Source organism: Bos indicus, chromosome 3, assembly GCF_029378745.1.
Source record: "Bos indicus isolate NIAB-ARS_2022 breed Sahiwal x Tharparkar chromosome 3, NIAB-ARS_B.indTharparkar_mat_pri_1.0, whole genome shotgun sequence".
Classification (NCBI taxonomy): Eukaryota; Metazoa; Chordata; class Mammalia; order Artiodactyla; family Bovidae; genus Bos; species Bos indicus.
In genome coordinates this window covers 93,415,673-93,442,378 of record NC_091762.1, presented here as the reverse complement: position 1 = coordinate 93,442,378, position 26,706 = coordinate 93,415,673, and the positions used below count along the sequence as shown (strand labels likewise).

The 26,706-nt window shown below is 56.2% G+C and overlaps 1 protein-coding gene across 2 annotated transcripts; it reads left to right on the top strand.

The window, feature by feature from the left end:
* The first annotated feature begins 1,527 nt into the window (after positions 1-1,527).
* On the top strand, positions 1,528-24,889 carry PODN (podocan). 2 transcript variants are annotated; one of them, XM_019957451.2, is made up of 12 exons: positions 1,528-1,658; positions 2,068-2,161; positions 9,207-9,517; positions 10,908-11,001; positions 12,536-12,600; positions 14,169-14,278; positions 15,252-15,408; positions 15,704-15,819; positions 16,364-17,021; positions 20,035-20,183; positions 21,281-21,488; positions 23,957-24,889. In XM_019957451.2, exons 3-11 carry the CDS (start codon positions 9,212-9,214, stop codon positions 21,459-21,461), a joined length of 1,836 nt encoding a protein of 611 aa, XP_019813010.2. In that variant the 5' UTR covers positions 1,528-1,658; positions 2,068-2,161; positions 9,207-9,211; the 3' UTR covers positions 21,462-21,488; positions 23,957-24,889. The 2 variants fall into 2 exon arrangements, with proteins under 2 accessions (XP_019813010.2, XP_019813009.2); XM_019957450.2 differs by lacking the exon at positions 2,068-2,161 and having other exon boundaries at positions 1,532-1,658.
* The last annotated feature ends 1,817 nt before the right edge of the window (positions 24,890-26,706 follow it).

Genomic DNA, 26,706 nt, shown 5'->3' with positions numbered 1-26,706 from the left:
ATACCTTCCCTACCAGGCTGCAATGATTAAAGTCTTCATGAATTTAACACACTAGGCGCTCAGCATATGTGCTGATTCTCAAGTCCTTCAAGAAGGCAGTCTTTAGTTGATGTGTATTCAAACAGCAGAATCTTGCTGTTCTAGCTCCACTTGAATCTAGGCTTAATGTTGAGAAGACATGAGATGCAGCTCTGTGTTGGCTCCTGTCCAATCCTGTGAATCATACCAACTCTCATAAGTTTAAGCTCTGAGAGAACTGGAATTTGAGGCCAAAGAAGGCAAAAATATTTCCCTTTCCCATTCTTCGGTTCTTGGTGTAATGGAAACAGACAGTCCTGGGTTCAAATCCAGGCTCTACAATTGCCTGCTTAAGTTACCTGCTGATCTCCATCATGGAAAGAACTCCAGTTGTGGGGGAAAGTACACCTGGCCATTTTACGCAATCATTTATCCTTTCTAAGGATGTCTCTGTATCTGTAAACAGAGGCAGGTTCTTGTCTTAGCAGGGTTGTAAAGGTTAGAGAGTAATGCATGTGGTACAATCAGGATCCAGTAGCAGCTGCAGTGAAAGGTCTGGAGCCTTTACATGAGCTGTTCATTCATTCAGGGCTCTGGCAATTGAAGTTGAACAAGTTGTCCCAAGTTTGAGTTACTTATCCTTTCCCCTCTGCAGCAGAAGGGCAGCCAGGTAAGGTAGCTGTGGGTGCTCTGCCACAGGCCAGGGCAGGTATGAGGGAGAGCCTAGTTAGGCAGTGGAAGTGCCAAGTACCACCTAACCTAGCCCCATCGTGTTCTACCGCCAAAGACCCTGGCGCCAAACCGTGTTGCTTCAGCTGCTAGTAGTTAATACTCCTTGACTTGGAAACGTCTTCAGCTCCTGGGAGCAGTATGGTGCCACGAAGGCTCACGGCTCACCCACTTAGTCTCTCTGCGACTGGGATTCCCATGCACCCTAGTCTCAGCCCAATTTATCGTCCTTCAAGGCTCACCAGGCTGTGGGCGCAGGGCCAAGGTGTAGGGGTGGAGGGTTGTTGGGGGGAACTTTTCCAGGAAGGGGCACAGCAGTGTCTTGGCTCGCTGCTCAGTTAGCCACGGCCCAGGACCCCAAGGTAGGAGAGTGAACGGAAAGGTACTCTTGTCTGGAGCTGTTGCAAAATCCTCTCCCCGGAGGGAGGTAGAACTCAGACGCACTTGGTGGAAGGGGCCCGCTCTCTCGCCCGCCCTTCAGGTGCTGGGGCCCGGAGGGGGTCCGGTTCCACTTGGGAAAGCTGGGAACTAGGAAGCGTCGCCCCGCCTTCCCAGTCTCCTAGAGAGGGGTCGGGGCGTGGTACGGCGGCCCCGCCAGGGCGGAGAGGGGTGAGGGGTCTGTGCGGCGCCTCTTCCTCCAGGGGAAGTGGGGCTCAGCCCGGTCCAACGCCGGGAGGGGCAGGCCCTCCCCTGCCCGCGCCTGCCGGGACCCTGTGCCTGTGTCCGGAGGAGGCCGGCGTCCAGCAGATGCACGCGGGGGGGTGGGGGCGGGGGAGAGGCGGGGAGGAGAGAACCCACAACAAAACTTGCGTCGGTCGCCGAGCGCACGGCTGGACTTGAATGGAAGGAGCCCACGCCCGCGGAGCGCAGCCGAGACTCGGGAGAGCGCGGTGGGCCGGCGGGCGCAGCAGGTACCGGGCGCAGGCGGCCGGGTGGGCCGAGGGCCGGGACCTGGCTGGGCAGCGGACTCGGACTTCCCGCCCTGGTACGATGGCCCCAGCAGCTGGCCCGGCGGGGCCACGCATCTCGCCCCCTCAGTCGAGCCCTACCCGGAGGGCGCAGCCAAAGAGATCTGCCTCAGGGGCGCGACCCTCCGCGGTCCCGACCCGGCAGGGGCCTGTTCTCATCTCCGGCGGGAGGCTGGTCCCAGCCCCGGCCCCTCCCGCTGCGCACATCTGGAAAGAATCTGCGGGCGGATGGGAGGGGGCAGTGGAAGGGGGCAGGCGACAGGGAACGTAGGGGGCAGGTGGAACGGGGAGGGTAGAGGAGCCCTGTACTTGGAGCCTGGTCGCTGAGTATGCCCGTGTCTTTCCACGTCAGATCATCCCAGGTAGCCCACTCTTCGACCCCTTTACAGACAGAGAAACTGAGGCCTGTAGCGGGGCAGAGATCTGCTCCCAGGACGCGCGGACAGGTGAGGCGGAGCCCGCGCGTCCCTGTCCCAACCCGCTCTGGGCTTGGCTCCTCAGCCCCGCGCCGCGCAGTCTCTGAGCCAGAGCTCTCAGCTGGTGTCTGGTGTCTGTCTGTCTATCCGGCTGCCTCCCCGCTGGGACAGCGGGACTGAGAAGGGCGTTGGGGGATGGCGGCGTAGTGCAGGGTCCGGGGCGAGGTGGGCGCGCCCCGGCGAAGGCGCTCAAAGCTCCTAGGTCCTTAAACCTCCAGGCGGGCCTGGGCGGGGGATGCGATCCGGCATTAAAATACCCGATGCGCCGTCAGGTGGAACAGGGGGCGGCGGCGAGCTGCTGGTGGCCTCCGGGGCTGGGGCTGAGGCTGGGGGTGGGCGGTAGCGGCAGCCTGAAGTTCAGGAGAGGAGCAGACACAAGCGTGCTTGCGGCAATGATCGTCCGGATCCGAGTCTGGGATGCACAGAAGGATGCGCACCCTGCACCTTGCAGAGCATCATGGAAAGATGGAGGGACACACACACTGGAACGTCTACCCTTGGACTTCAAGCTGGTCCGGGAAAGTGATGCTGTGGTCAACCCAGCTACAGAAGGCCCCACTGGGAGCCCCTGGGAGGTCATGTCCCCTTTTAGGGTCCAGGGCCAGCCTTTTCAAGTTAAGAAATGTCAGATTCACATGAATGCTTTCATGAAATCTTGAGGGAGCATCTTTGTCCCTTCTATCTGAGTCTTGGGACAGGGGTGACTTAATGGTTGCACCTTTAGGCCTGGCAGAGTCCTACATAAGAGCTCTGACCATGATCTCCTTAGAACCCTTGATAGCTCCCTATCAGCAACCCCTTAGCAGATTGCCTGATGCCCTTGGAAACTTGACTTTCCCTTCCCTGTTTACCCTTAAACACATCTTCCTCTTTACCCTCCCCACATTGTGCCTTTGCTCATGGCTTGCCCTCTGCCTTGAGTGCCTTTTCTTTCCCTTTGTCCACCAGGAGAATCCCTACTCAGTCTTCAGGACCGGCCCAAGGCTCTGAGCAGGAGTCAGAAGACACAAAATCTAATCCTGGCCTTGCCTTTAAAATACTAATGAGTAAACTGAGGAAATCAGACCAGATAATAATATTGTAGATCTTTCCAAGTCTGCCTTTCACAAATACATTCCTTCATTCAGCAAACATTTCCTGAGCACCTGCTCCTTGCCTAGGGAGTCAGGGAAAGCTCAGCTGAGCCCTGAAGGGTGCTGCGGGAGCATCACAGAACTCCCTAACCCAGGAGGAGTGGCTTCCCAAGGCAAAAGCATTAGAGTAGCAGCTTGCTGGGAGTGGGCAACAGTGGGAGCCTCTTTGTGCTTTAGTTTTCTCCTCTGCAAAGTAGGAAGACTCATTCTTAGTCTTGGGATTTCTGTTGTAGTCAGTAAGATACAGCTTTTGGGGCCCAGCACAGAGCAGATGCTCAGCAAATCTTTACTGAATTTGAGTGGAGGAGGGAGGTGGTGCTGGGGGCTGAGGATTGACCTCCTGATTTGGATTTCCCTTCACCCTCCTTCTTCTAGTCCTGCCTTAACCCCTCATTTAAGCAGTTCTGGGCCTTAAGGTTTGGTTCCCGGGGGGTAGGGGTGGGTGGGTGACAGTGGGTTCCAGCTATTTCCACAGTAACAGTAACCCCAAGTATGTTGCACTTGCTGGGTTCCAGCATCAGCTGGGCACGTCTTTTCATTGACTCCTCATGAGGAGCTCTTATCTCATTGCTTAGACTAGTAAACAGAGGCTCAGAGCATGGAAGCGACTCATCCAGGTGCACACAGCAATTCAAATTGGAACAACTCCAACAGACTGAACTGTCCCTCTCGCCCAACAGTGTGAGCTCTGCTCATCAGGACTGCTCACTCTGGGGACTTCCAAAGCCTCGAAAGGCTGTTCTTCCACACACAGCTCCAACATGGCTCAGCACAAAGAAGGGACTTGGGGGCTTATCTTGCTCCACATTCTTAGAGAAACAAAACAAAAAAATTGAGACTCAGATGGGTCAGTGATGTCACCAAAGTCACAAGCAAATGAGGTGGTGGAACTGGAGCTACCCAGGATCCCAAGGCCCTCAGGGTGGCTGGCCAAGCTGGAAGAAGGGGGACATAGAACTGGGGCCACCACTGTCCAAGCCCTGTTACTTCTCCCACTCCCCTGAAACCACCTCTTCCTCTCCATCCTGCAGCTCAGCAGCTCCCTCCGCCTAGACCAATCTTATTATCCCTTGCCTGCAGCACTGCACAGCCTCTATGAGCTCCCCGCTGGTCCCTCCATAAGCCTACCTATGCCACACTCCAGTTCTTCAATAACCTCTCATCTCTCCAAAGATAAGGGATACTCTTCCTAATCTGGCTGTCTACTTTTTTCTTGGCTTGGACCATGGCCACTGCCCAGTCCTCCAACCCCCACCAGATACTCTAGTGAGCTTTGTAGAGGTCACGTGAGTGCTCTTGCCCCAGGGCCTGTGCGCACACTGACCCCTTTGCCTGTATCACCCATTTCCTTTTGCCTGATAGTCATCCTTCATGGCTAGATAAAGCATTGCTTTTTCTTGAAGTCTTTTTAGCCTCGGACATACTTAGGCCTCCTCTGGGCCCCTGTGGACTCTAGGTTCCCTCTATCACACCTCTGATGACACTGGTATTATAATACTCAATTTACACAAAATGTCTAGACCAGCACTGACCAACAGAAATATGAGAACCACCAATGTAAGCCTTGTGTGTGACATCAAATTTTCTAGAAGTCATGTTAAAAAGAGTAAAATGACACAGGCAAAGCATTTTTTAAAAAATTAATTTATTTTTAACTGGAGGATAATCGCTTTACAATATTGTATTAGTTTCTGCCATATAGCAACATGAATCAGTCATAGTTATAAATACGTGCCCTCCCTCTTGCACCTCCCTCCCACCTCCCACCCTGTCCCACCCTCTAGGTAGTCACAGAGCACTGGGTTTGAGCTCCCTGCGTCATACAGCAAATTCCCACCCTGCTATCTGTCTTACATGTGATATTGTATACGTTTCAATGCTACCCTCTCTATTCATCCCATCCTCTCCTTCCCCCACAGTGTCCACAAGTTTGTTCTCTATGTCTGCATCTCCATTCAGTTCAGTTCAGTTCAGTTGCTCAGTCACGTCCAACTTTTTGCGACCCCATGAACCACAGTGTGTCAGGCCTCCCTGTCCATCACCAACTCCCAGAGTCCACCTAAACCCATGTCCATCAAGTCGGTGATGCCATCCAACCATCTCATCCTCTGTCATCCCCTTCTCCTCCTGCCCTCAATCTTTCCCAGCATCAGGGTCTTTTCCAATGAGGCAGCTCTTTGTATCAGGGTGCCAAAGTATTGGAGTTTCATCTTCAACATCAGTCCTTCCAATGAACACCCAGGACTGATCTCCTTTAGGATGGACTGGTTGGATCTCCTTGCAGTCCAAGGGACTCTCCACTACTATCCTGCAAATAGGTTCATCAGTACTATCTTTCTAGATTCCACATATATGCATTAATATATGATAGAAACAGGCAAAATTTTAATAATTTAGCTCAAAATGTGCAAATATTGTCATATAATACTATAAAAATAAATGAGATATTTTATGTTATTAATATTAATGATATATTTTACATTTTTTGTACTGTTTGAAATCCATATATACTACATTTTATACTTATAGCACCTCTCAATTTAGTGTAGCCACATTTCAAGTGCTGATAGCCACATGCAGCCACCGTATTGAGCAGTAGCTATGTGAGGTTTTTTAAGGGCAGCAGCCATACCTGAGTCACTTGTTTGGGTCCTCAGTGCCCAGCTGTGCTTGGCCCAGGGAAAGGCTCCATGGCTTTGTGGTTAAGACCCAGGCTGGGAACTTGGCCTTGCCACTTAACAGCTGTGTTATATTGGCCAACCCCATTGGGCCTCAGCTGCTTATCTATAGTGTAGTAGTGATAACATTTTCAATCTGGCTCATATGTTAATATAAATTAAATATTTGTATAGATACAGTGTGGAAAAGGCAATGGCACCCCATTCCAGCACTCTTGCCTGGAAAATCCCATGGACGGAGGAGCCTGGTAGGCTGCAGTCCATGGGGTCTCCAAGAGTCGGACACAACTGAGCGACTTCCCTTTCACTTTTCACTTTCATGCATTGCAGAAGGAAATGGCAACCCACTCCAGTGTTCTTGCCTAGAGAATCCCAGGGACGGGGGAGCCTGATGGGCTGCCGTCTATGGGGTCGCACAGAGTCGGACACGACTGAAGCGACTTAGCAGCAGCAGCATAGATACAGTGTACAGATCCTTACAGATGCAAAACTGAAGGTGAAGGATGAGAACTAGCTGGTCTAGTGAGTGTATAAGATTTGTGGGGAGGATCCTTCTTCTTGGCCTCCTGCCCTGATTGAATCTGGGGCCTGGGCCTGTGCCCATACTTCGTCTCCCAGAGTTTGGATTTGCAGTGGGGTCAGACAGGTGGGCAGGCAGGCTAGGGAGACTCAGGTCTAATGCAGGTGCTCCAGGGGCTGGAAGCTGTTGAGATAGCTGGGGGGTTATAACGAGCCCTGGGAATAGACGGTCAGTAGACTGGCCAAGGATTTATTGCCCATTTGGTCAGGGCGTGAGGCAGAGGGGTGTGGTAGGGCAGGCAGGGCCAGGCTGTAGCATGCATCCATCACTGCTGCTGATGGAGCCTGGGAGCCGTGTGTGCTTGGGCCCCCTGGTTCTCTGCTGCCTCAGGGGCCTGAGTCTGCCGAGGCCTTGTGGACCTACCTATGGGTCAAGCTAGTCTGGCTGCCGGCCATCTTCTCTCTCCTCACAGCTTTCTTTCTGGGGCCTCATGCCCCTTTTACAGGGCTTACGTAGGCTGGTGGGCAGTGGTTATTTTACTGGGGTCTGCTGCCTCTTGGAGACTAAGGGCATGGACCTTATCTACTTTACCTGTATCCCCTAGGCCTAGCACAGGGCTAGATGGGGCCTCACCTTCAAGAGCTGGCTGAGCCAACAAGTGAGGCTAAGCAGTATCTGAAATACCGCAGCAGCCACGGGGCAGCAGAATTCGCTGAAGAATGGAATGTGCAAATCTTCAGTGAGGAGGTGGGCCTAGCACTGGGCCAGAAAGGCACAATCAGGAGCTATGCACTGGAAGGGGAAGAAGCAGGGGCTTCTGAAGCCGACAGTGTTGTGGTTGGGACATCAACAGTGCCCATGGATCGGATGTTAGTGGTGGAGCTAACTAGCAGGAAGCTGACATTTATTGAGCACTTACTGTGTGCAGTACATGCATCCCACTGACTCTCACAGTCCCCCCAACAGGAGAGCTCTGGGGCCACCCAGTTGGATGGGGAGGAATGTGAGGTTTAGAGGGTGGCAAAGCTTGCCCAGAGTCACAGGACTGATGAGGGCCAGAGCAGAGGTCACAGCCCCGGCTCTCTGGCTCAGAGCATGCCTGCTTAACCAGACATCAGTATCACCATCAAGCTCCCTGTTTGCTCAACCCTCCCAGACCCAGCATCTCATCAGAGCTTTCTAACCACTGGGCTGTGATCCCTGGGCTCATGGTGGGAAGAGATCCTCAGGCTGCAGAGTGGGTGCACCTAGGCTTGGACGCCTGTCGTGTACCTGCGTCGTAAGCATCACAATAGTGAGAGCAGCTTCATCATCCAGTGGGTGCCGGGGGCTTTGCATCTGCTTTCTTGCTGATTCCCTCCAGGAGTTCTGAGGTTAGATCTGTTATCTGCATTACAAGATGAAGAACAGGCTCAGCAAGGTCAGAGGCACTGAGCAGTAAAGGGGACCTGACCTGGGTGTGTATGACTCCAGAGTCCGCGTACCAGAGCTACCGCTTGTCCCAACTTACCGCACCCCAGAGATGTTTGCTAAGTGAGTCTCTTACAGGGAACTCCAGGGACCAGCCCAGAGCTAAGCCATGCCCATGGCTGCCTGGATGATGGAACCCCAGCATCTTCCCCAGTGGCCTAAGGCCACCCCTCTACCTGCTCCTTGCTGCCTTAAGGGACCATGCTGGGGAGAGGTCTCTTGCAGGTGGCAGTTGACCAAGAGCACCACAGGTTGCTGGTGAGGGCAGCTGAGGGTGCAAACACCAGAGACAGGACTTGAGTGTTTTTCAGGCAGTAGCTGCTCCATTCACTAATGACTACTCTGTGTGAAGCACACAGGGACAGAGAATGGCTCACAGCTCTGTGTGGGAGAAACACAAAACATCACATTTTCAACTCATGCCAAGCCCTGGGGGAACAAAGTGATACCGAGCCCTGGGGCATCTCATATGCCAGGGGACCTAACACTGGCGTTAGTTCTTGGAGAAACTGCTGATTGCACAAGAGGCGGGGCGGGGAGAGGGGGGCGGGTGGTGGCAGTTCTAGGCAGAAGGAACAGCACATCCCAAGGCCTGGAGGGAGGAACACGAAACAGACAATAAGCAGGGCAGGTGAATGTGGGAGCTGCAGGAGAGGCAGGGCCATGTCCTGAAGATCCTGGAATGGCAATCTGAGGTCCTGGGACACCTCAGACCTGTGGTGTCCCAGACCTGTTGCTGGCCCACCATGACCTGTGGCTGCTCAACGGACAGGCCCCTTCCAGCACTGCCTGTGCCAGGACAGCGAGAGCTCAGCCAAGTCCAAGCCAAGCCCTGCAAGTCCAAGCTCTTCCCAGGCCTCAGCTTTCCTTTCTGTGAAATGAGGGCACAGATCCCTTGAGGCCAGGCCCAGAGAGGGTTCTGGGAGGTTTTGCAGATCTGCTTAAGGACAGGGATTCAGCTCACCTGCCCCCCACTCCCACCCCTGCATCCCCCCTCCCCAGCCGCCAGAGGGCAGAGCTGATAAGGGGGTGTGGATGGGAGGGCGGCAGCCAGCAGAGCTGGTGTGTGCAGAGGACAGGGTCTAGAGGGGCTCTGCCCTGTGGCGTGGAAGGCCCCAGCACGACTTCCATGGGCCCTAGTCCTTTGGCTGCGCTACCTGATAAGTTAAGTCAGCCCCGGTCTCTGGGTGAGTCTGAATTGACCCCTCCTGCAGGCACCATGGCCCAGGGCTGGGCGCTGCTGCTCCTGCTGCTATTGCCGCGGCAGCTGGGAGTGGTGCTCGCCGTGAGGGCCCCAGGATTTGGCCGAAGCGGCGCCCGCAGCCTGAGCCCCGAAGAGAATGAATTCTCGGAGGAGGAGCCGGTGCTAGTCCTGAGCCCTGAGGAGCCGGGACGTGGCCCAGCCACCATCGGCTGTCCTCGAGACTGCGCCTGCTCCCAGGAGGGGGTCGTGGACTGCGGCGGCATCGACCTGCGCGAGTTCCCGGGGGACCTGCCCGAGCACACCAACCACCTGTCCTTGCAGGTGAGGTTGGGACGCTGTGCCAGTGGTCACGGTCACCGGGGGCTGCCCCACACATAGTGGCTCCCATCCTGGAACCACCCCACCCCCACCACAGTCCTTGCCTATGGCCTCCCACCCTCCAGACGCAGGGCGCTAGGGCAGGTCAGACAAAAGGATGGCTCCACCAGGGGCATCCCGGCTCTGACATTCCGGGCACAGAGCCCTGTGATGTTATGACCTGCTTTGTCTCGTGGCAGGAGTCTGGGCTGAGGCTGTCTGTAGAGTCAGGACCTGTCTGAGCTCCAACACAGACTTGTCCTCAGCTGACTCTCTGGGAAGACAGGGTACCTCAGACACCATTATGGACCAGGAAAGTGAACACACAGCAGACCCCCAAGGAGCACCCTGGGGGCTCGGGGGGTCTAGTGCTGTCCCCAGCTGAGGCCCAGTCTAGATTTTAGAACCTCCCGAAGTGGGACACAGCATCCCAGATGAGAACTCTGGGGGCATTGATGCGACCATAATCACCTTCATGTAGCCCTGAGGGACAGGAGGGGCTGCTGTGCCTGTTTCCAAAGGAGACCAGGCCCAGAGAAGGACAGTGACCGGCCCATGGTCACACAGCCCCCATGGGTCTGCAGTGGCGGTGGTGGGAGCCCAAGACCAAAGGACCTTGAGGGAAAGAGACAAGCTGAGGACAGGACTTATTCTTGGTTCATTCACCAAGTAGCTCCTGTGAACCAGCTCTATGCTTCTGGTCCTGTGTGGGCTGCTGGGCAAGTAGGAAGGTCTCGGACATATATTGCCTGTGAGGTGCTCACTGTCTATCTGGGAGGCAGAGACCTAAACAGGTAGAAGGAATAGACAGAGATTGAAGGACTGGTGCTGTGAGGCCAGAGCAGCTCCTAGTCCAGCCCCCAATCCAACCCAGGAAGGCTTCTGGAGGAGGTGCTACCTGACCCAGGTTTTAAAGCATCTCAAGGGGAAGCGGGATCCCCTGGGCCAGGAACCAAAGGTGGGTTTCTGGCTTGGGGAAGGGGGGAATGGGCTGGGGACACCTGCCACTAAGTGGGAACAGTTCTGGAGGGAAGACAGCATTCTAAATTTGAACTGCCTGTGGATATCTGTGTGTGTGTGTGTGTGTGTGTGTGTGTGTACGCCTGCACTATTAGAAGGGGGGCCTGCACCTCTGCTGTGGATACTGCTGTACCTGCAACACCCACATGTGGGCCTGGCTCAGAGCCCATACCCAGGGTCTGTCCACCATGGGGCAAAATCCCAACGGAGGGGCCCAACGGAGGGACTGGCTCCTGCGAATGGACTGAGCTGGGTGCAGGCCTCTAATGGGGCAGGAGCCCTGGACACCCCCCCTTGTGTTGTCTCCTCACCGTCTCCACCTCTCCCCACCTAGAACAACCAGCTGGAGAAGATCTACCCCAGGGAGCTCTCCCGGCTGCATCGGCTAGAGACGCTGAACCTCCAGAACAACCGCCTGACTTCCCGAGGTGAGGGATCGCCCAGGGCTGGGGGCTGGGACCCCAGACAGGAAACTAGGTGCCTATGGGGAAAACCCCGCCCTGCAGACCCTGGCATGTGGGAAAGAGCAGGCCTGGGCTGGGCTGGCCTCCAGATCCACAGCACGTGCTCCTGTGGTTGCCTAACAGCCACCGCTGGGTGTTTCTGAGACCGGGGAGTCTGATCAAGGGAGAGGCTTCGAGCAGCTCAGACTCCAGCGTCCGAGGAATCACAGAGGCCTTTAGAATCAAAGAGTGTAGAATCCTCAAATTTTAAAAGTTTTTTTTTTTTCCTGATGATGAAAATAGTTTCTAATTATAGTAGAAAATTTGGAAATATAGAAATTAGAATACAAAAAAACCCACTCATTATCCTGCCACTGCCACCTGAAAAGTGAAAGTGAAAGTCACTCAGTCGTGTCCGACTCTGCAACTCCATGGACTATACAGTCCATGGAATTCTCCAGACCAGAATACTGGAGTGGGTAGCCTTTCCCTTCTCCAGGAGATCTTCCCTACCCAGGGATCGAACCCAGGTCTCCTGTATTTCAGGCAGATTCTTTATCAGCTGAGCCACATGAAGTTCATCACTATTAACATTTTGGTATATTTCTTTCCATTAAAAAAAAAAAAGCATAATTTATACACCATAAAGTTTATCCAACTTAAAGATATAATCTGATGAGCTTTTATAAGTTTATATGTTGTACAGCCATCACTACAATCCAATGCAGTCTTTTTTCTTTGTGTTTTTAATTCATAGCTGTACCGATAGTATTGATACTATAACTGTTATAATTGCTTTGTTTCACTTAGCTGTTAGCTCAGCAGCATTTCTCATGTTGCTGAAAACTCTCCACGGCCATCATTTGACACAGGGTATTCCACAGAGGGATGCAGCACAGTTTATGTAACTGTTCCCTCTTGTTAGATACTTGGGTGAGTCCCAGCATCTGAGGGTCTGGGAGCTCAGAACTGAGTGTCAGAGGCCGACCTCAGGACTGGAGAAGGGCCAGCCTGGCTGGGCTCCCGGTGACAGCTGGGTTCTGACAGCGCATCTGCCAGATGGGGCAGGAGAGGGCCAGGTGCAGGGCGGGGGTGGGAAGGGGCTCAGAAGCCATTGGCCTGCCCTACCCTGCCTGGGGCTGGGTGTGAAGATTCTCTCTGACCCTCTGGAGCTGTCCCCAGGGGCACACTCCTTCTTGGCAGGTCCTCTGCCCTGTGGCCTGATCTTTTGGGTGCCCATTCCCACCCAGGCTGCCCTGAGAAGGTGAAGAATCAGCCATCTCTCAGCGGACACTTGTCATCTGCTCTTCTGAGCCTGGGCCTCTGAGAGCAGGGTTGGGGGTGGGGTGGCACTGGGCAGGCCTGTTGGGACTGGCTGGGTAGGGGTTAGAGCCGCATCTGCCCCAGGCAGTACCTCCCTGTCCTGGCAGGCGGGGTGGGTGTGGGGTGGTCAGTGCTCACGTGCTCCCCTGTAGCGTCTCCTTCATCCAGGGCTCTGACCGATGCCTGTCCTTTGAAGGGCTCCCGGAGGAGGCATTTGAGCATCTGACCAACCTCAATTACCTGTACCTGGCCAATAACAAGGTGAGGGGCCCACAGCAGGGCAGGGTGTCTGGGGCTGAGCTCAGGGAACTTTCACCAGGGCCTCTTTGGGGCCAGCTGCTGGGTCCCTACTGGTGCTCAGACACAGTCCAGACCCCGCACTTTAACACAGGGCTTCAGAGTGGTCAGATGATGACTGAGGCCAAGGCCTACATCGGTGTAGTGGGGTGAGAGCTCATCCCCACGGGGAGGGGGCATTGGAGGGCTTCCTGGAGGGATAGCATTTGAAGGGCCATGAAGGGTAATGGGATTTCAACCAGAGGCCTCAAGGGGGAGGGCACTGCAGTAAAAGGGACAGCATGAGTGAAGGGACAGAGGCACTCAGCCTCGCAATATTTAGCCTGCCGCAGGGCTCTGTCCTGGCCCTTCTCTCCAAACTCCTAAGGTGGCTATCTCCTCCTTGGTCTATAACACCCATCTACATCAAGGCCACGTCCAGAGGTGGTCTCCAGGCTTTCCCCTACTCCCACATGAGACTCAAAGATCCACCTGCCTCCTCAGCATCTCCCTGGATGTTTGATAGAAATAGAACTACCTGCTCCCCATCTCTGGAAGGGGCATCTCCAACCATCTGCAACGCCCGCCACTGGTCAGAGCCATGAATCCAGGAGTGCTTGGCTCACCCACGTCTGCTCTCTCCACAGCTCCCCAAACCCCTGCCCTGCCCACCAGCACAGGACAACCACCTTCTCATCTGTGGCCCTTCTCCTCAGAGCAGCCAGAGGGGTTTTTCAAAATCTTGCCCCACTCTAGCTCTATATTGTCCCTTCCCCACTTAAAACCCTCCCAACGGCTTCACCCTCTGCCCAGGAAGAAACCCACATGTCTCCTTGAGGCCTGCAGACCTGTGTCCCCGGCCCTCCTGGCTTTCTTAACTCATCTCCCCACTGGCTCCCACCCCCCAAACCTGGCAGATCCCCCCCATGGGCCTCTACTCACTGTTCTTGCTGTGTGGGTGCTCTCCCCCACAGATGGCATTTAGAGTGCCGTCATCTCTTCTCCAAGCACCCCACAAAGTCGTTCATTGTCTTCAGTCTGTTTGAATTCCTGGCACAGCAGTGATCACTCTCGATGCTTTTATTCCTTGTGTATCATCTTCTCCACTAGGATGTAAGCTTCTGGTGTGGGTGGTGTGGGCAGGGATCTGTGTCTTGTTCCCTAGGACATGTCCAGGGCCCGGAACTCTGCCTGCATATTGCAGATTTCAGGGAGTACTGTTGAATAAGTGAAGGGTGGATACCGTGGACTGAGGCTGGAGAAACGTGGGTGCTCACTGTGCCTGCACAGAGGGCCAGTGTCAGGGGGCAGTGAGGGGAGAGGCCAGGAGAATGGGCAGGGCAGGGGACAAGATGGAGAGATTTGAGTGTCAAGCTCAGGACTATGGGGAGCCATAGACGTTCTGGTTTTGTGTTATTGGAAACTTTAGAAAGATGGCTCTAGTTGCAGAGAGGAGACAAACTGAAGGGGCTCAGATGAGCAGCAGGTAGTGTGACTCCATGCCGGCCTCTCACCCTCCACTGGTCTTTCTACCCCAACTCTTCCCTTTCCAGCTGACCTTGGCACCCCGCTTCCTGCCAAATGCCCTGATCAGTGTGGACTTTGCTGCCAATTATCTCACCAAGATCTACGGGCTCACCTTTGGTCAGAAGCCAAACTTGAGGTCAGAGGTCAGAGGGGGACCCTGGGCTTAGGTTGGGGAAAGGGGGAAAGCTGAGGCAGAGGTTTCAGGCCCTGAGTGGGGTACAAGCAACCCAGAGAGGAGGGATGGGCAGTGCAGTGCAGCCCTGATGCCCCATGCTCAGGGCTGAGGTGGCAGACACCCAGGGCTGCAGGGGCACAGGGTCTGGAAGGCTGACCCCTAAAGGAGGAGAAGGAGTCAGTCCAGAGGTAAGGACAGAGGGTGATGTCTGGGGAATTGTGGGGAGCAGGTGAGGATAGTTCCCTCCTTGCCCAGCCCCTGGGAAGAGAAGCCTCTTCCAATAGGCAGAGCTGCCCTTGCTGAGAGCTGCTCTGGGTGAGGCCCCACAGCACAGGTATGTGAACAGGGGTGGGGTGGGGGTGCTGGGGAGGAGAAGGTGCTGACAGCCTCAAGTGCCACTCTGTTGTCTTCTCTCCTTGTAGTATGTTAGCTCCATGAGGACAGGGACTTGTTGGTTCTGTCCACTGCTGTATCTTTAGGATCTGGAACAGTCCTGGCACATAGGGGCACTTACTGTATGCTTGCTGAATGAATGAGGGGTCACCTCCTCTGAATCCAGATCCTGTGCTGGGCACTGGGGACAAAGAGGTGACAGGGACAGGCTCCATTCTCAGGAGGTCCCACAGAGCTCAGAGCCAGCTGTGTGGACAGGCAGGGACTCCAGGGCTGCAACACTTGGGGAACAAGTGAGAACCTTGAAGGTTATGGAGAAGCAGGGACTGGGGATCAGGAAGTCTTGTTTCTTCCACTAACTTGTGGGGTGGTTCCTTCGTCCCCTCGACTATGTAGAGGGAACTGGATTTGGTGGAGTCTGAGGTTGTTGGGATGGGAAGAGGGTGCCCTGGGACACAGGCTCAACCTGAGCAAGGTCTGGAGGCTCACCAGGTGAGCTGGTGTGGGGATGGTTGAGAGAGAACCTGAGCCTCGCCCCCAGGTCCGTGTATCTGCACAACAACAAGCTGGCGGACGCCGGGCTGCCAGACAACATGTTCAACGGCTCCAGCAATGTTGAGATCCTCATTCTGTCCAGCAACTTCCTGCGCCATGTACCCAAGCACCTGCCACCTGCCCTCTACAAGCTGCACCTCAAGGTGGGAGGGAGAGGGCAGGAAGGAGCACTGCCTGAGCAGGGGGAGAGCCCAGGCCCACATGGGCACAGCCGTGAGGCTTTGGGGCCTCGGCACGAGCTGGGGGGCACCGAATCCACTGCAGACAAGCAGACAGAGACCCAGACACCTGGCCGTCAGTCCCACACTAAGTCATTTAGGCCTGGGCCCTCTCCCCATGGCTCCCCCAGACCCCTCTCCATATCTCATCTCAAGTCTGCATCCTTGCCCCTTGGCTGTCCCTCATGCCCCCTTTCCCACCCTCCCACCCATCTCTCAGAACAACAAGCTGGAGAAGATCCCACCAGGTGCCTTCAGCGAGCTGAGCAACCTTCGTGAGCTGTACCTGCAGAACAACCACCTGACTGATGAGGGCCTGGACAATGAGACCTTCTGGTGAGCCCCTGCCTGGCCTCCGAGTGAGCTCTGCGCTCAGGAGGCCCTTCCCAGGGCTCACCTGGCCAGGTCCTTGCCCACCCGCCCCTGGCCAGTTTTCTCGGAGAAGGAACTTTAAGGCTTGTGCCTTTACTGATACTTCTGTCCCAAAGAATAGCACTATGTAAGTCCTGCCCAAATTCTAGTAAGGCAAGGAAATGTTTGCAGAGGCTGGATTCTTGGTACAACGTAGAAACTCAAGCATTCTTGTTGAAGGCAGATCTATTTTCAGCTTTTTAGGCCCAGGGTAGCCTAAAAGGACAAAAAGCTTTAAACAGTCTTCAAACAAATCCTGTGTCAGAAACCATGCTAGATCCTTCTTACACCAATGTATCATTGAGTCAAACCACTGAGAGGCTGGGAGAGGACTGAGTTCCCCAGTCAGCTAGTGGCAGAGCTGGGATGAGTTAGAGGGAAGTCTCCTGCCACCTTCCTTGGGAGTAATGCTGGAAACAAGTGCCACGTGGGCTCCTGCCCACCGACCTAATCCCCCGCTTCCCTCCAGGAAGCTCTCCAGCCTGGAGTACCTGGATCTGTCCAGCAACAACCTGTCGCGGGTGCCGGCGGGGCTGCCGCGCAGCCTGGTGCTGCTGCACCTGGAGAAGAACGCCATCCGGAGTGTGGACGCGGACGTGCTGACCCCCATCCGCAGCCTCGAGTACCTGCTGCTGCACAGCAACCAGCTGCGCGCGCAGGGCATCCACCCGCGGGCCTTCCAGGGCCTCAAGCGGCTGCACACGGTGCACCTGTACAACAACGCGCTGGAGCGCGTGCCCAGTGGCCTGCCGCGCCGCGTGCGCACCCTCATGATCCTGCACAACCAGATCACCGGCGTCGGCCGCGACGACTTTGCCACCACCTACCACCTGGAGGAGCTCAACCTCAGCTACAACCGCATCACCAGCCCGCGGGTGCACCGCGACGCCTTCCGCAAGCTGCGTCTGCTGCGCTCACTGGACCTTTCGGGCAACCGGCTGCACACCCTGCCGCCTGGGCTGCCACGCAACGTGCACGTGCTGAAGATCAAGCGCAACGAGCTGGTCGCCCTGGCGCGTGGGGCGCTGGCCGGCATGGCCCAGCTGCGAGAGCTCTACCTCACCGGCAACCGGCTGCGCAACCGGGCCCTGGGACCCCGTGCCTGGACCGACCTCTCTGGTCTGCAGGTAAGGGGCCAGGGCTGTGCCCATTTGGGTACTACTGGTCAGGCTGCCCTGAGCCCACCCATCTGCTGGGCCTGGGTGAGGGGGGAGCAGGAGGGCAGGGCCTCTAGAGAAGGGCCTGCTGGGCAGCCTGGGCATTAGGGTATGGAGCCTGGGCCATGCCAAAGGTCTGGGCTCATGGTACAGCAGCACAGGGCAGAGTTCAGCTGGCAGGCAAGGCAGAGCTTTCCACCTGCAGGGACAGGCTTGAGGAACTCTGTAGGGACAAGGGGAGGTCATGGCTGCAGGTGGGGGGCATTGTCCCAGAGGACTGAAGGACAGGGACAGTTCAGGTGGCATGAGAAAGCGGAGCTCACCCACCTGTGGGCACAGGATAGGTGCCTGGAGAAGGCTGGGCTTGGGGGAGGGGAGGATGGCAGGTGCCTGAGGTGGGTTAACCTCACCAGGCTGTAGAGTCTAGAGGAGTGAACTTGAGGTTTCTGGGACTGACCAGTGGCTGTGGCTCCTGTAGCCACAGCCCGAGACAGGAGGGCTGTCTGGCCATGTGAACTGAGCCTCCTTGGTTATAAGTGAAGCCTCCCGACCCAGTGAAGGGCTGAAAGGGACCTTCATTAGGGAACCTGGGAGGCTCTGCTGTTTTACCAGGTCCGCCTCTCCCAAATGTCCTCAGGCCTTGCTCTGCCCTTTTTCGCAGGGCTCTGCTCACTGGGAGGTCTTCCTTCACCGCCTGCCACCTTCCTCTGCTTTGTTGTCTTCATAACCTCTTCCCTCCAACAGTAGGTCATCTGTTTACTTGTTTGTTCCTGCTCTTCCTGCTGGAACACGGCGCAGGCGTTTTAGTCTGTTGTGTGCACTGCTGGACCAGGGCCCTGCTTGTGGGAGGCACACAGTACATGCGTGTCAGGGGAGCTGTCAGGGTGGGGATGTCTGAGGGGAGTGCAGGGGAGAGGCCCTGAGAGTGGGAGGCAGGGAGGTGGGGCTGAGCCCCGAGGATGAGAGGTGGGAGGCGGCTGGTCCTCCAGGAGCAGCCAGGGTCTCCCCCACCCAGAGAGCGCTGCTACGTGTCAGACATCAGGGTCCAGCCACCTGCGCCAGTCTCTCTTGTGCCAGTTCTTAAGGGGTCCCAACCCCATTGCCCTCTCCTCCACACCTGCTCCTCCTGCTGCATTGGCTAATTTGCCGAAGGGGGTGACACCCACCTGGGTGTCCATAGGAAATGTGGATGCTGCCCTGCTACCCCCTTTTCCACACCATCTGACCCCCACTGCCCACTGTTACTGAAGCTGCCCACTCTATCATGACATTTCCCCATCTCTCCACTTCTCTCCATCCTACTGGTCATATCAGAAAGTCAAGTCACCCCCATTTCTTCCTGGACCTCAGCTTCCTAGGAGCATTCTACTCCTATATTCCACATGCAATCAGCAGGTATCTTGAAAAAATAAAAACACAAACGTGCTCACTGTACACCCACCCAGAACCCTTCTGTGGCTCCCCTTTAGAACCCAGACCAGAATCCTGGCCAAGACCTTCAGTGCCTGGTCTGCCTCTGCTCCAAGCTGAGCTTCTTGGTTTCCCAGATGCCCTGGACTTTGTTTATACTGTCCCCTTGGCTGGAAGGCCAGTGACACCTACTCATTCATTCATTCTACCAGCTGATACCAAACCCTGACCACATGCAGACCCAGTTCTAGAACTGAGGACCTAGAGGGGAATAAGACAGATCCAGGGTCACTGCCCTCCTAGAGCTTATCGTATACCTAGGACTCAGCTCAATTATCACCTCCTCAGGAAGCCACCAACGATGGGCAGGTTAAATGGCTGTCTGGGTGAGTCCAGTCAGGAGTGGGGTATTTGGTGAAGATCTTCCTCAGCCTGTTGGATCTTTGCACAAGCAGCTGCTCTCACTGCTCCAGAGCTCCCACCTGTGTTGGCTGCCGTCTGCTCCCCCAACCCTGATTGGGCTGAGTCGGTCCCCTCCCCGGCCCCCGTATCACAGCCCGGTTCCACTGCTGTCATTGTCAGATTGTGGTGTCCATCTCTCCTGCCAGCCTGGCTTCCCGAGCACAGAGGAAGTGTCTCGGTGGATTCCATGTCCCCAGTGTCCACGGGCACTGAGGAGGTCTAGAATGAATGAGGAAGTACTGGATCCGTGGGGAGCAGGGAGTCCTGCTGGTCGAGAAGGTGACAGGGAGGCTCCCTAGGGTGCCTGAATTGTGTGCTCCCTTGAATCTGGAATCTGGATTTATGGCCCCCAGTTCCCTGGCCCTGAGCCCCAGCCTGTCAGGGTGAGGAGGGAGCCTGAGATGATGGAAGCCCACCCGTGGCTACACAGGTGTGTATCAGGGCGAGGGTGCTGACAGCCTGAGGTGCAGGCAGTGAGCCACGCCCAGGCATGTCCAGGGCTCCTTCCTGCTGCAGCTGTGCTCTGCTCCCTGGGAAAACCACCCCATGTCCCTGGCCACCTGCTTCCTGGACTCTAAGCCTGTGGTGAGTCTGACACTGACCAGTCTGGGGCCTGGTTGCCATGCCAGGGTCACTGTGGGCCTTGAATCCTGGCCCTCGGCCCCTGTCCACATGGCCCTGAGATCTACAAAGGAGCAGCCCCGCCCCCATCCTCATCCGACAAAACTGGGTTGTGATTTAAAGACTGGAGGACACCTAGTCCCTGCCCTTCTGGGGTCTTTAGTCTGAGGGAGGTGACAGGTGTGTTAAGGAGGACGGACTTTAGCACCCAGACACTGTGGCCATGAATTCATGTGGCCGGATGGAAGGAGCAGGGTAGGATATACACCAATTAGAACAAGCATTCGGAGTCACAAGCCCCAGCTTCCAGGCTCTACGGGCCCTATGGCCTGCAATGGATCTCTGAACCTCTCCAAGCCTCTGTTTTCCCATCTGGAAATGGGGATAGTTATAGAGCCCGCCTCACGGGGTTATGAGATTTAGAATGCTCCGGGTCAGTGGGAGCTTGGCAAGCTGTCAAGTGCTGTATCTGCCCTGCTCATCCCTGCAGCTGCTCGACATTGCCGGGAATCAGCTCACGGAGATCCCTGGGGGGCTCCCAGAGTCGCTGGAGTACCTGTACCTGCAGAATAACAAGATTAGTGCCGTGCCCGCCAATGCCTTTGACTCCACACCCAACCTCAAAGGGATTTTTCTCAGGTAGGAGGCCCTGCCCCTGCCCCTCAGGGGGCTGCCCAGCTCCAGCAGAATGGTTAGGGCCCATGGGAACCACTCGCAGGTGGAGGCCAGTGCTTGAAGCACGTCAGTGCTTGAAGCAGTGCTTCCATTGAGCAGAGCACTGGTTACATCAGAGAGCCCCAGTGAGCTCCTGTTCCCTTAGCTCTCAAGGGTGGAGACAGTCCTGGCTAGGCCTGGTGAGGTTCACTGGTTTGTGAAAGGGCTTTGGAAACTTTAAAAAGCAGAACTTGTGGGTGTTCTTGATGTTCCTATGGCAGGAAGGGACCACAGAGAGCATCTTCCCAATTTACAGCTGGGAAAGCTGAGGCTCAGAAAGTACAGTTGACTGCTGTGTCCACAGCTGGACAGGCTGGGCCTGGGCCTCAGACCCAGGATAGCAGATGTTCAGGTCATTGCTGGGTTCTGGGGGGGGGTTTAGGATGATTCAGGGGACCCAGCTCCCCAAGGAGAGCAGAACCAGAGTGGTCCTTCCCACCATCCCCCTCCAAGTCAGACAGATCAGAGAAAGGCAGCATGTATACTCCCAGGGGTTTGTGGCCCAGAAGGCTCAGGCTGGGTGACATCAGGGTGCAGTGTGACCTGTGCCTCGGCTCCTGCAGGAGACTGAGGTACAGAGAGTTGAGGGGGCCTGAGATCAGAGCCCAGCCTTCCCCTTCCCAAATGTGTGTCCCCAGCCCACTGTGGCCCTGGCCTTTCCTGTGCCCCTCTACACCCAGCACCAAGGTGACTTCAGGCTGGCCACAGAGCATCCTCAGACCTCCAGGTTAATGCCAATGGGCAGGCAGGGAGGACTTGCCTGTGTCTGCCACCCTCAGATCATAGTAAGAGCATATACAGTGGAGGCCTTCTCTCCTCCTTAAGAGGTCACCCTTCCCCGCTGCAGTAGCCACACAATACCTTGAGCGCCCTGTGATGGCCTGGACTCCTAAGCCCCCTTCTTTTGTGCTTACTGCATGTCTTCCTGGAGGGCCCGTCCCTACCACTCCACTTCTGGGCTGGGTCACTGTGGGGACACTGTTTGGCTCATGGCACAGACCTCACTTGGGTGCCCTGAACAGGTTTAACAAGCTGGCCGTGGGCTCCGTGGTGGAGAGTGCCTTCCGGAAGCTGAAGCACCTGCAGGTCTTGGACATAGAGGGCAACTTTGAGTTTGGTGACGTTTCCAAGGACCGGGGCCGGTTGGAGAAGGAAGAGGAGGAGGAGGACGATGACGACGAGGAGGAAGAAGAAAGGCGATAGGGACTGGGTGAACGGGATCTGACATAGGTGGGTGGTCTGTGTGGGGCGCCCCAGCCTGCTTCACCACATTCCTGCCCCTGACCCCAGTCTAGGGTCTTTCTGCCCATTCTCCACCCTCTGTACCCTGCTTCATTGTTCATTTTGCAAATCTGTTAGAGCTCTCAGTGTGCTCAAGGCCCTGGGTGTGAGGTTGGGGATGACAGCATGCCAGCGGGAGGCTGGCCCGTGCCAGGGCCTCCATCCACAGCGATGCGTCCCCGATGGGACACACCCAGGGACTGGGAGGGAGGAAGCAGGGAATGAATATGGGGGCCCACAAGGAGGCTACTGCTGCAACCCAAGCCAGAGATGCTGGAGGTGGGCAGTGAGGATGCAGACAAGCAGATGAGCCTGAAAGAGGTCTGGAGGTGCAGACTTGAGGGCCCAGCTAGTCCTGCTGGACGTGGGGTGAGGGAGAAGACAAGATCCCAGGTCTAGCCTGGAATTCCAGGTGAACGATAGTACTATGGAGGAGCAGGTCTGGTAAGGGGAACTGTGAGTTTGGAGGGCACTGGGGAGCTGCCCAGGGTGGACTGGCTATTTGCATCTGGGGCTCCAGAGTGAGGTCTGGCTGGAGAGGGAGGTCCAGGAATCGTAGGCCTTGAAACAGTCCCCGAGGCCACGAGAGGCTGGGGGAGCTCTCCAGGGAGAGAAGAGGGAGGGGGATTGCCAGCTGGAGGGGAGCAGCGGGAGGAAGGGGACAGAGCACCAGGGGAGGGAGGCAGAGCTGCAGACAGCCCAGGACAGAGAGTCATCACACGCACACATAGTGCACCAACGTGCACACACTCACACTCATCAGATGCACAAAGCAGACACTCAAACACACACCGCACATGTGCACACACAGATACACTCGCATGTACTTTACTGTGTATTCACAGATGCAGGACAAGTACACCATTGCATATACTCATGTGTGCATGCGAGTACATACATGCATGCCGCCCCAGGCACATATGCCCTTGTGTGCACATGTGCACACACACATATACACGTGCATGCCTGTTATGCATCCATGCACAGGAAGTGGAAGGAATCAGCTGTGTGAGCACAACAGAGACTGATGGAGCTGAGCATGACCACGGACCCACTGGACTTATCTACAGGGAGGTCAGTTGTGGGGAGCAGTTTCAGGTCCTTGTGGGGAGCAGTTTCAGGGGCAAAGAGGGTGGAGAAAGTGGCTGGAAAGGAGAGGGCTCAGGGATTATAGACAAGTCTGTTGAGAAGTTTGATTGTGAAGAGATGAGTGAGGCTGGTGGTGGGAAGGATGCATGAAGCTCAGCAGGATTCTGTTCACACTGGGCCTTTTTTAAGCAACGGAGCTGGTTTGAATGCTGATGGGGAGAGGCCCATGTTGAGGGAGGAGTTAAAGGCATAAGAGAGGAGAGCTGGGTGTAGCCCCACCTGTGCAAGCAGGAGGAAGGACTGACTTGGGCAGGAGGGTCAGTTCTCCAGAGGCTACAGTCACATGCAGATCAGCGGCTTTGTGGCTGGATGTGAACTCACACCCGCTCGATGCCTTCTGGTTTCTCTGTGCAACAGGTACTCAGCAGACCAGGGTGGGTGTGGAGACGATGGCCAGTTGGATCCTTCCATGGCTGAGGTTTTGGCCAGGAGTGTGAGACAGGAAGGCAAGGAACAAGGAAACTGAGGGTGCTGGCAAGAGAGAGGCTGCCTTGCAGATGCTGGGGCTCAGGCTGGAAAGGGAAAGGGTGCAGATGGGAGGGGTTGGTCTCCTGGGGGAGGAGGTCGGAGGGTGGGCATGGTGGTGGGGAGTAGCCATGAGGGGAGGTGTGGTCAGGAGAGATATCAGAGTAAGCTGAGCTGGGGGTCCAGGGGCCACTGGGTCACTATTAGGATGTTGAATTGAAGTAGGGTCTGAGACAGAGAGAAGTCTGAGTGGGGTTGAGGATCCTGTGGCGGACATAGGGAGGAGGGAACAGGGGTCCAGCTGATGGCAGAGAGAGGGGTGAGTGTGCTGGGCTTGCTACCTGACTGTGGAGGGCGACCCCAGAGGCAGTGCTTGGGAGTCACCTTTCTTGACTCCTGGACCCAGGGGCGTGAAGGCAGAGCCCCTTATCTCCATGCATTGTCCTCGGGCAGAGCCAGGGGCCAGTGACTGGGGTGACTAGCCATTCAGTGGGGTGCTGGGGCCCTCAGGAAGGCACTGTGGGTCCTGGGGTGGAGAGAATCTACCCCTCTGGAGGACGTCGACCACAGTCAGCAGCCCCGGGAGAGGCCAAAGGGGTCCAGAGGTTTCCAGTCCACACCAGGCCCCCAGGAGCACCTCCCAGTGGGCGCCCCTCACTGGCTCTGGACTCCCAGGGCAACTTCCCCTTGGGCCTGCGGTTGCTTGACCCTGCCAGGGCCCCAGCTGTAATCCCCTTGGCCCCGGCTGGGTTTGGTGGGCAGGTCTGCCTTGGCCTCCCCTGACTCGCCCGCGTGTTCTGCAGGACGACGGACCGCTGGAGCCTTTCTGCAGCACGTGCCTGAGCCCTGCGTGCCCCTACTCTGCCTTGCTCACAGACACTCCCAGCACAGCGCCCACCAGGCCCCACTCCACACATAGGCTGGACCCAGTCTCCCCTCCCCACCCCTTCCTGCAGTCCATCCACAGCCAGACACCCACACACAGCCAGCTGCATAGCGTCCTCCAAACTTCCCCCTGTCAGCCCCACACTCAATGCTGCCCTCAGTCCCTGAGTCCTACAGACAAGGCAAAGGGTCTGACCAGCCCCAGCACTCATGGGTACCTGCTCCCTGCCCCGTGGACACAATGTACACACACACACACACACACACACATACACAAGTCACATGCAAATAGCTCTTCTCAGTCTCTGCCACCAACAGCTCTTGCCCCAGCCAGAAATGGCCAGCTCGCTGTCTGTCTGTCTGCCCTCTCCGTCTGTCCCTCAGAGAAGACACAGAGTTATCTCCATGCTGTCTGTGGCCAGGTGCCTGCACCCTCTGGAACTCACAGACTGGGTCTTCCTTTCTCTCCATTTGGGGAAAGGAACCCTCAGGACTGCTGCCTTGGCCCACCGGTCATGCTCCCCAAGGCTGGGGCAGTCATTCCCCTCCAGGCCCTGGCCGGGCCCAGACACAGCTTTGCTGGATGAGCCCCACTGATGCCAGAGGGAAGGTCTGAGGCTGCTGATGTCTTGGGCTGGAGCTCGGCGGAGGTGGCGGGGCTGGGTGGAGCAAGAGCGAAGGGCCCAGCTGCACCGATGAGAGAACTTTTTTATTCTTTGAGCCTGAGGGGAGTTCTGGGTGCCTTTTTTTTTTTTTAATTCTTTTTTAAGGAAAAAAAAATGATAAAAACTTCAAAGCTGATTTTTCTTGTTACAGAAAAACTAATATAAAAGCATTACCCCTGTCTGGCAGCCTGTGGCCGTGTCTGTGTGTGCTTCCTGCCAGGTGCTGGGCTGAGGCCTGGCCGGCCGGGCAGGACCCAAGCACTTCAGCACCTTCTGACCAGCAGGAGTCAGCGCAGAGTGCAGTTCTGGGGGCCCACAGAGTCATCCCATGGAAAGAAGTCCAGGGATGCAGGGTTTAGGTGAAGGTGAGGTGGCCTGGAGGCACGTGCAGCCCCTCAACTTGCTGGGGGTCAACAGGTTGGGCCGGGACCACCACACAAAGCCTGTGAGCCCACTCTGTGCTCCCGAGGGGCTGAGCATCCAGGCAGAGGACCTTCAGGCTTTGGGCTGCTCAGAGTTCCTGGGCACTGAGTGGGCATGACTGATGGGGTCCGTCCCATAGCAGACGCTGGGATGCGAAGGGGGCTGGAGGCAGGCCTGGGAGCTGGAGCAGAACCTTCCTCAGGGCCTTGGTCCCTGCAGGCTTGCCTAGAGGTGGCAGACTGGCCCAGTGTGTCACCGTCACCAGCGGGGCCAGAGCTGGCCAGAAGAAAGCAGCCCCCAGCTCAGAGCAAAGAAGAACGTCTGCCAGGCAGAGCTGCCCCACAGAGGATCACATGTCCCGGAAGTGGTGGCCCCCCACCACTAGAGGTGTGTAAGCATGCTGCTGTTGAGCCCAGTAAAGAGCAGCTTCCTGATCCGTATGGAGCAGAGATGTGCCACAGGAAGAGTTATGATAGCTGGACATTTGATCTGTCATAGGTGATTAGGCCTTAAGGAAGGAAGGATGCTCCCAAGATGGATTCTATAGCCTCTAGCCCTATAGTGGGAGGGGGAGCCTAGGGCCCTTCCCAGACTCTTCAGACTATGACCCTGGGAGGAAGATGGAGGTAGTTCAGGAGTGGAGCCTGGGAGGCAGGTGATTGTTGTCGTTCAGCCGACTCTTGGTGACCCCATGGACTGCAACACGCCAGGCTTCCCCATCCTTCACTGTCTCCTGGAGTTTGCTCAAACTCATGTCTATTGAGTCAATGATGCCGTCCTACCATCTCATTCTCTGCCGCTCCCTTCTCCTCCTGCCTTCAGTCTTTCCCAGCATCAGGGTCTTTTCCAATGAGTCGGCTCTTCACACCAGGTGGCCAAAGTATTTGGAGCTTCAGCTTCAGCATCAGTCCTTCCACTGAATATTCGACTTGATTACCCTCCTGATTCTCTCATCCCCTCCCCCAGCTTCATGGGCTCCATGGTGCAAAACCCTGGGGCTGTATCTTCTCCCCAAAGTGCATCCAGAGCAGGCTGTGTGGCCAGGGTCCTCTGTGTTCCCTGTGAGCCTCCTAGAGACACTGTGAGGCTGAGGAGAGCGAGGGAAGGAGAGTCTGAAAACTTCTTGGGCACATCCCCTGCTTAAAGCAAAGCATTCACAGATGGGAGCCAGGCTGGCTGAAGAAATGTATTTCTTTTGTGAGGACTGACCTGAGAGTCCTGCCTGTAGAACCCAGGCTATGAGCAGAGTGGTCTGTCCACACCGTGGTTCCCAGACAGGCCCCTGGGCAGCCCAGCACGTGCTCTGCTTCCTGCATGTAATGGCTCAAGCAGGCCTGTCCTCGCTCTGGACACCAGGACAGGCTCATCCACACTCTGGCTGCCCAGGCAGGCCCATCCACACACTGACAGCCCAGACAGACCTGTCTACACTCCAGCTATGCAGACAAGGCTGTTTACATTCCGGCTTCCTGGACAGCCCCTTCTGTACTCGGACTGCCCAGACAAGCAAGTCTGCGCTTTGCCTGTATTAACCCAATAAAGAAATGCTGGTTTGGGTATGGTCACTAAGCCCACAAGCC

Coding starts and splice junctions, on each gene's coding strand:
- PODN (XM_019957451.2), top strand. CDS start 9,212: ATGGCCCAGGGCTGGGCGCTGCTGCTCCTGCTGCTATTGCCGCGGCAG. Junction 12,601..14,168: donor TGTACCTGGCCAATAACAAG/GTGAGGGGCCCA, acceptor TTCCCTTTCCAG/CTGACCTTGGCACCCCGCTT. Junction 20,184..21,280: donor CTCAAAGGGATTTTTCTCAG/GTAGGAGGCCCT, acceptor TGCCCTGAACAG/GTTTAACAAGCTGGCCGTGG.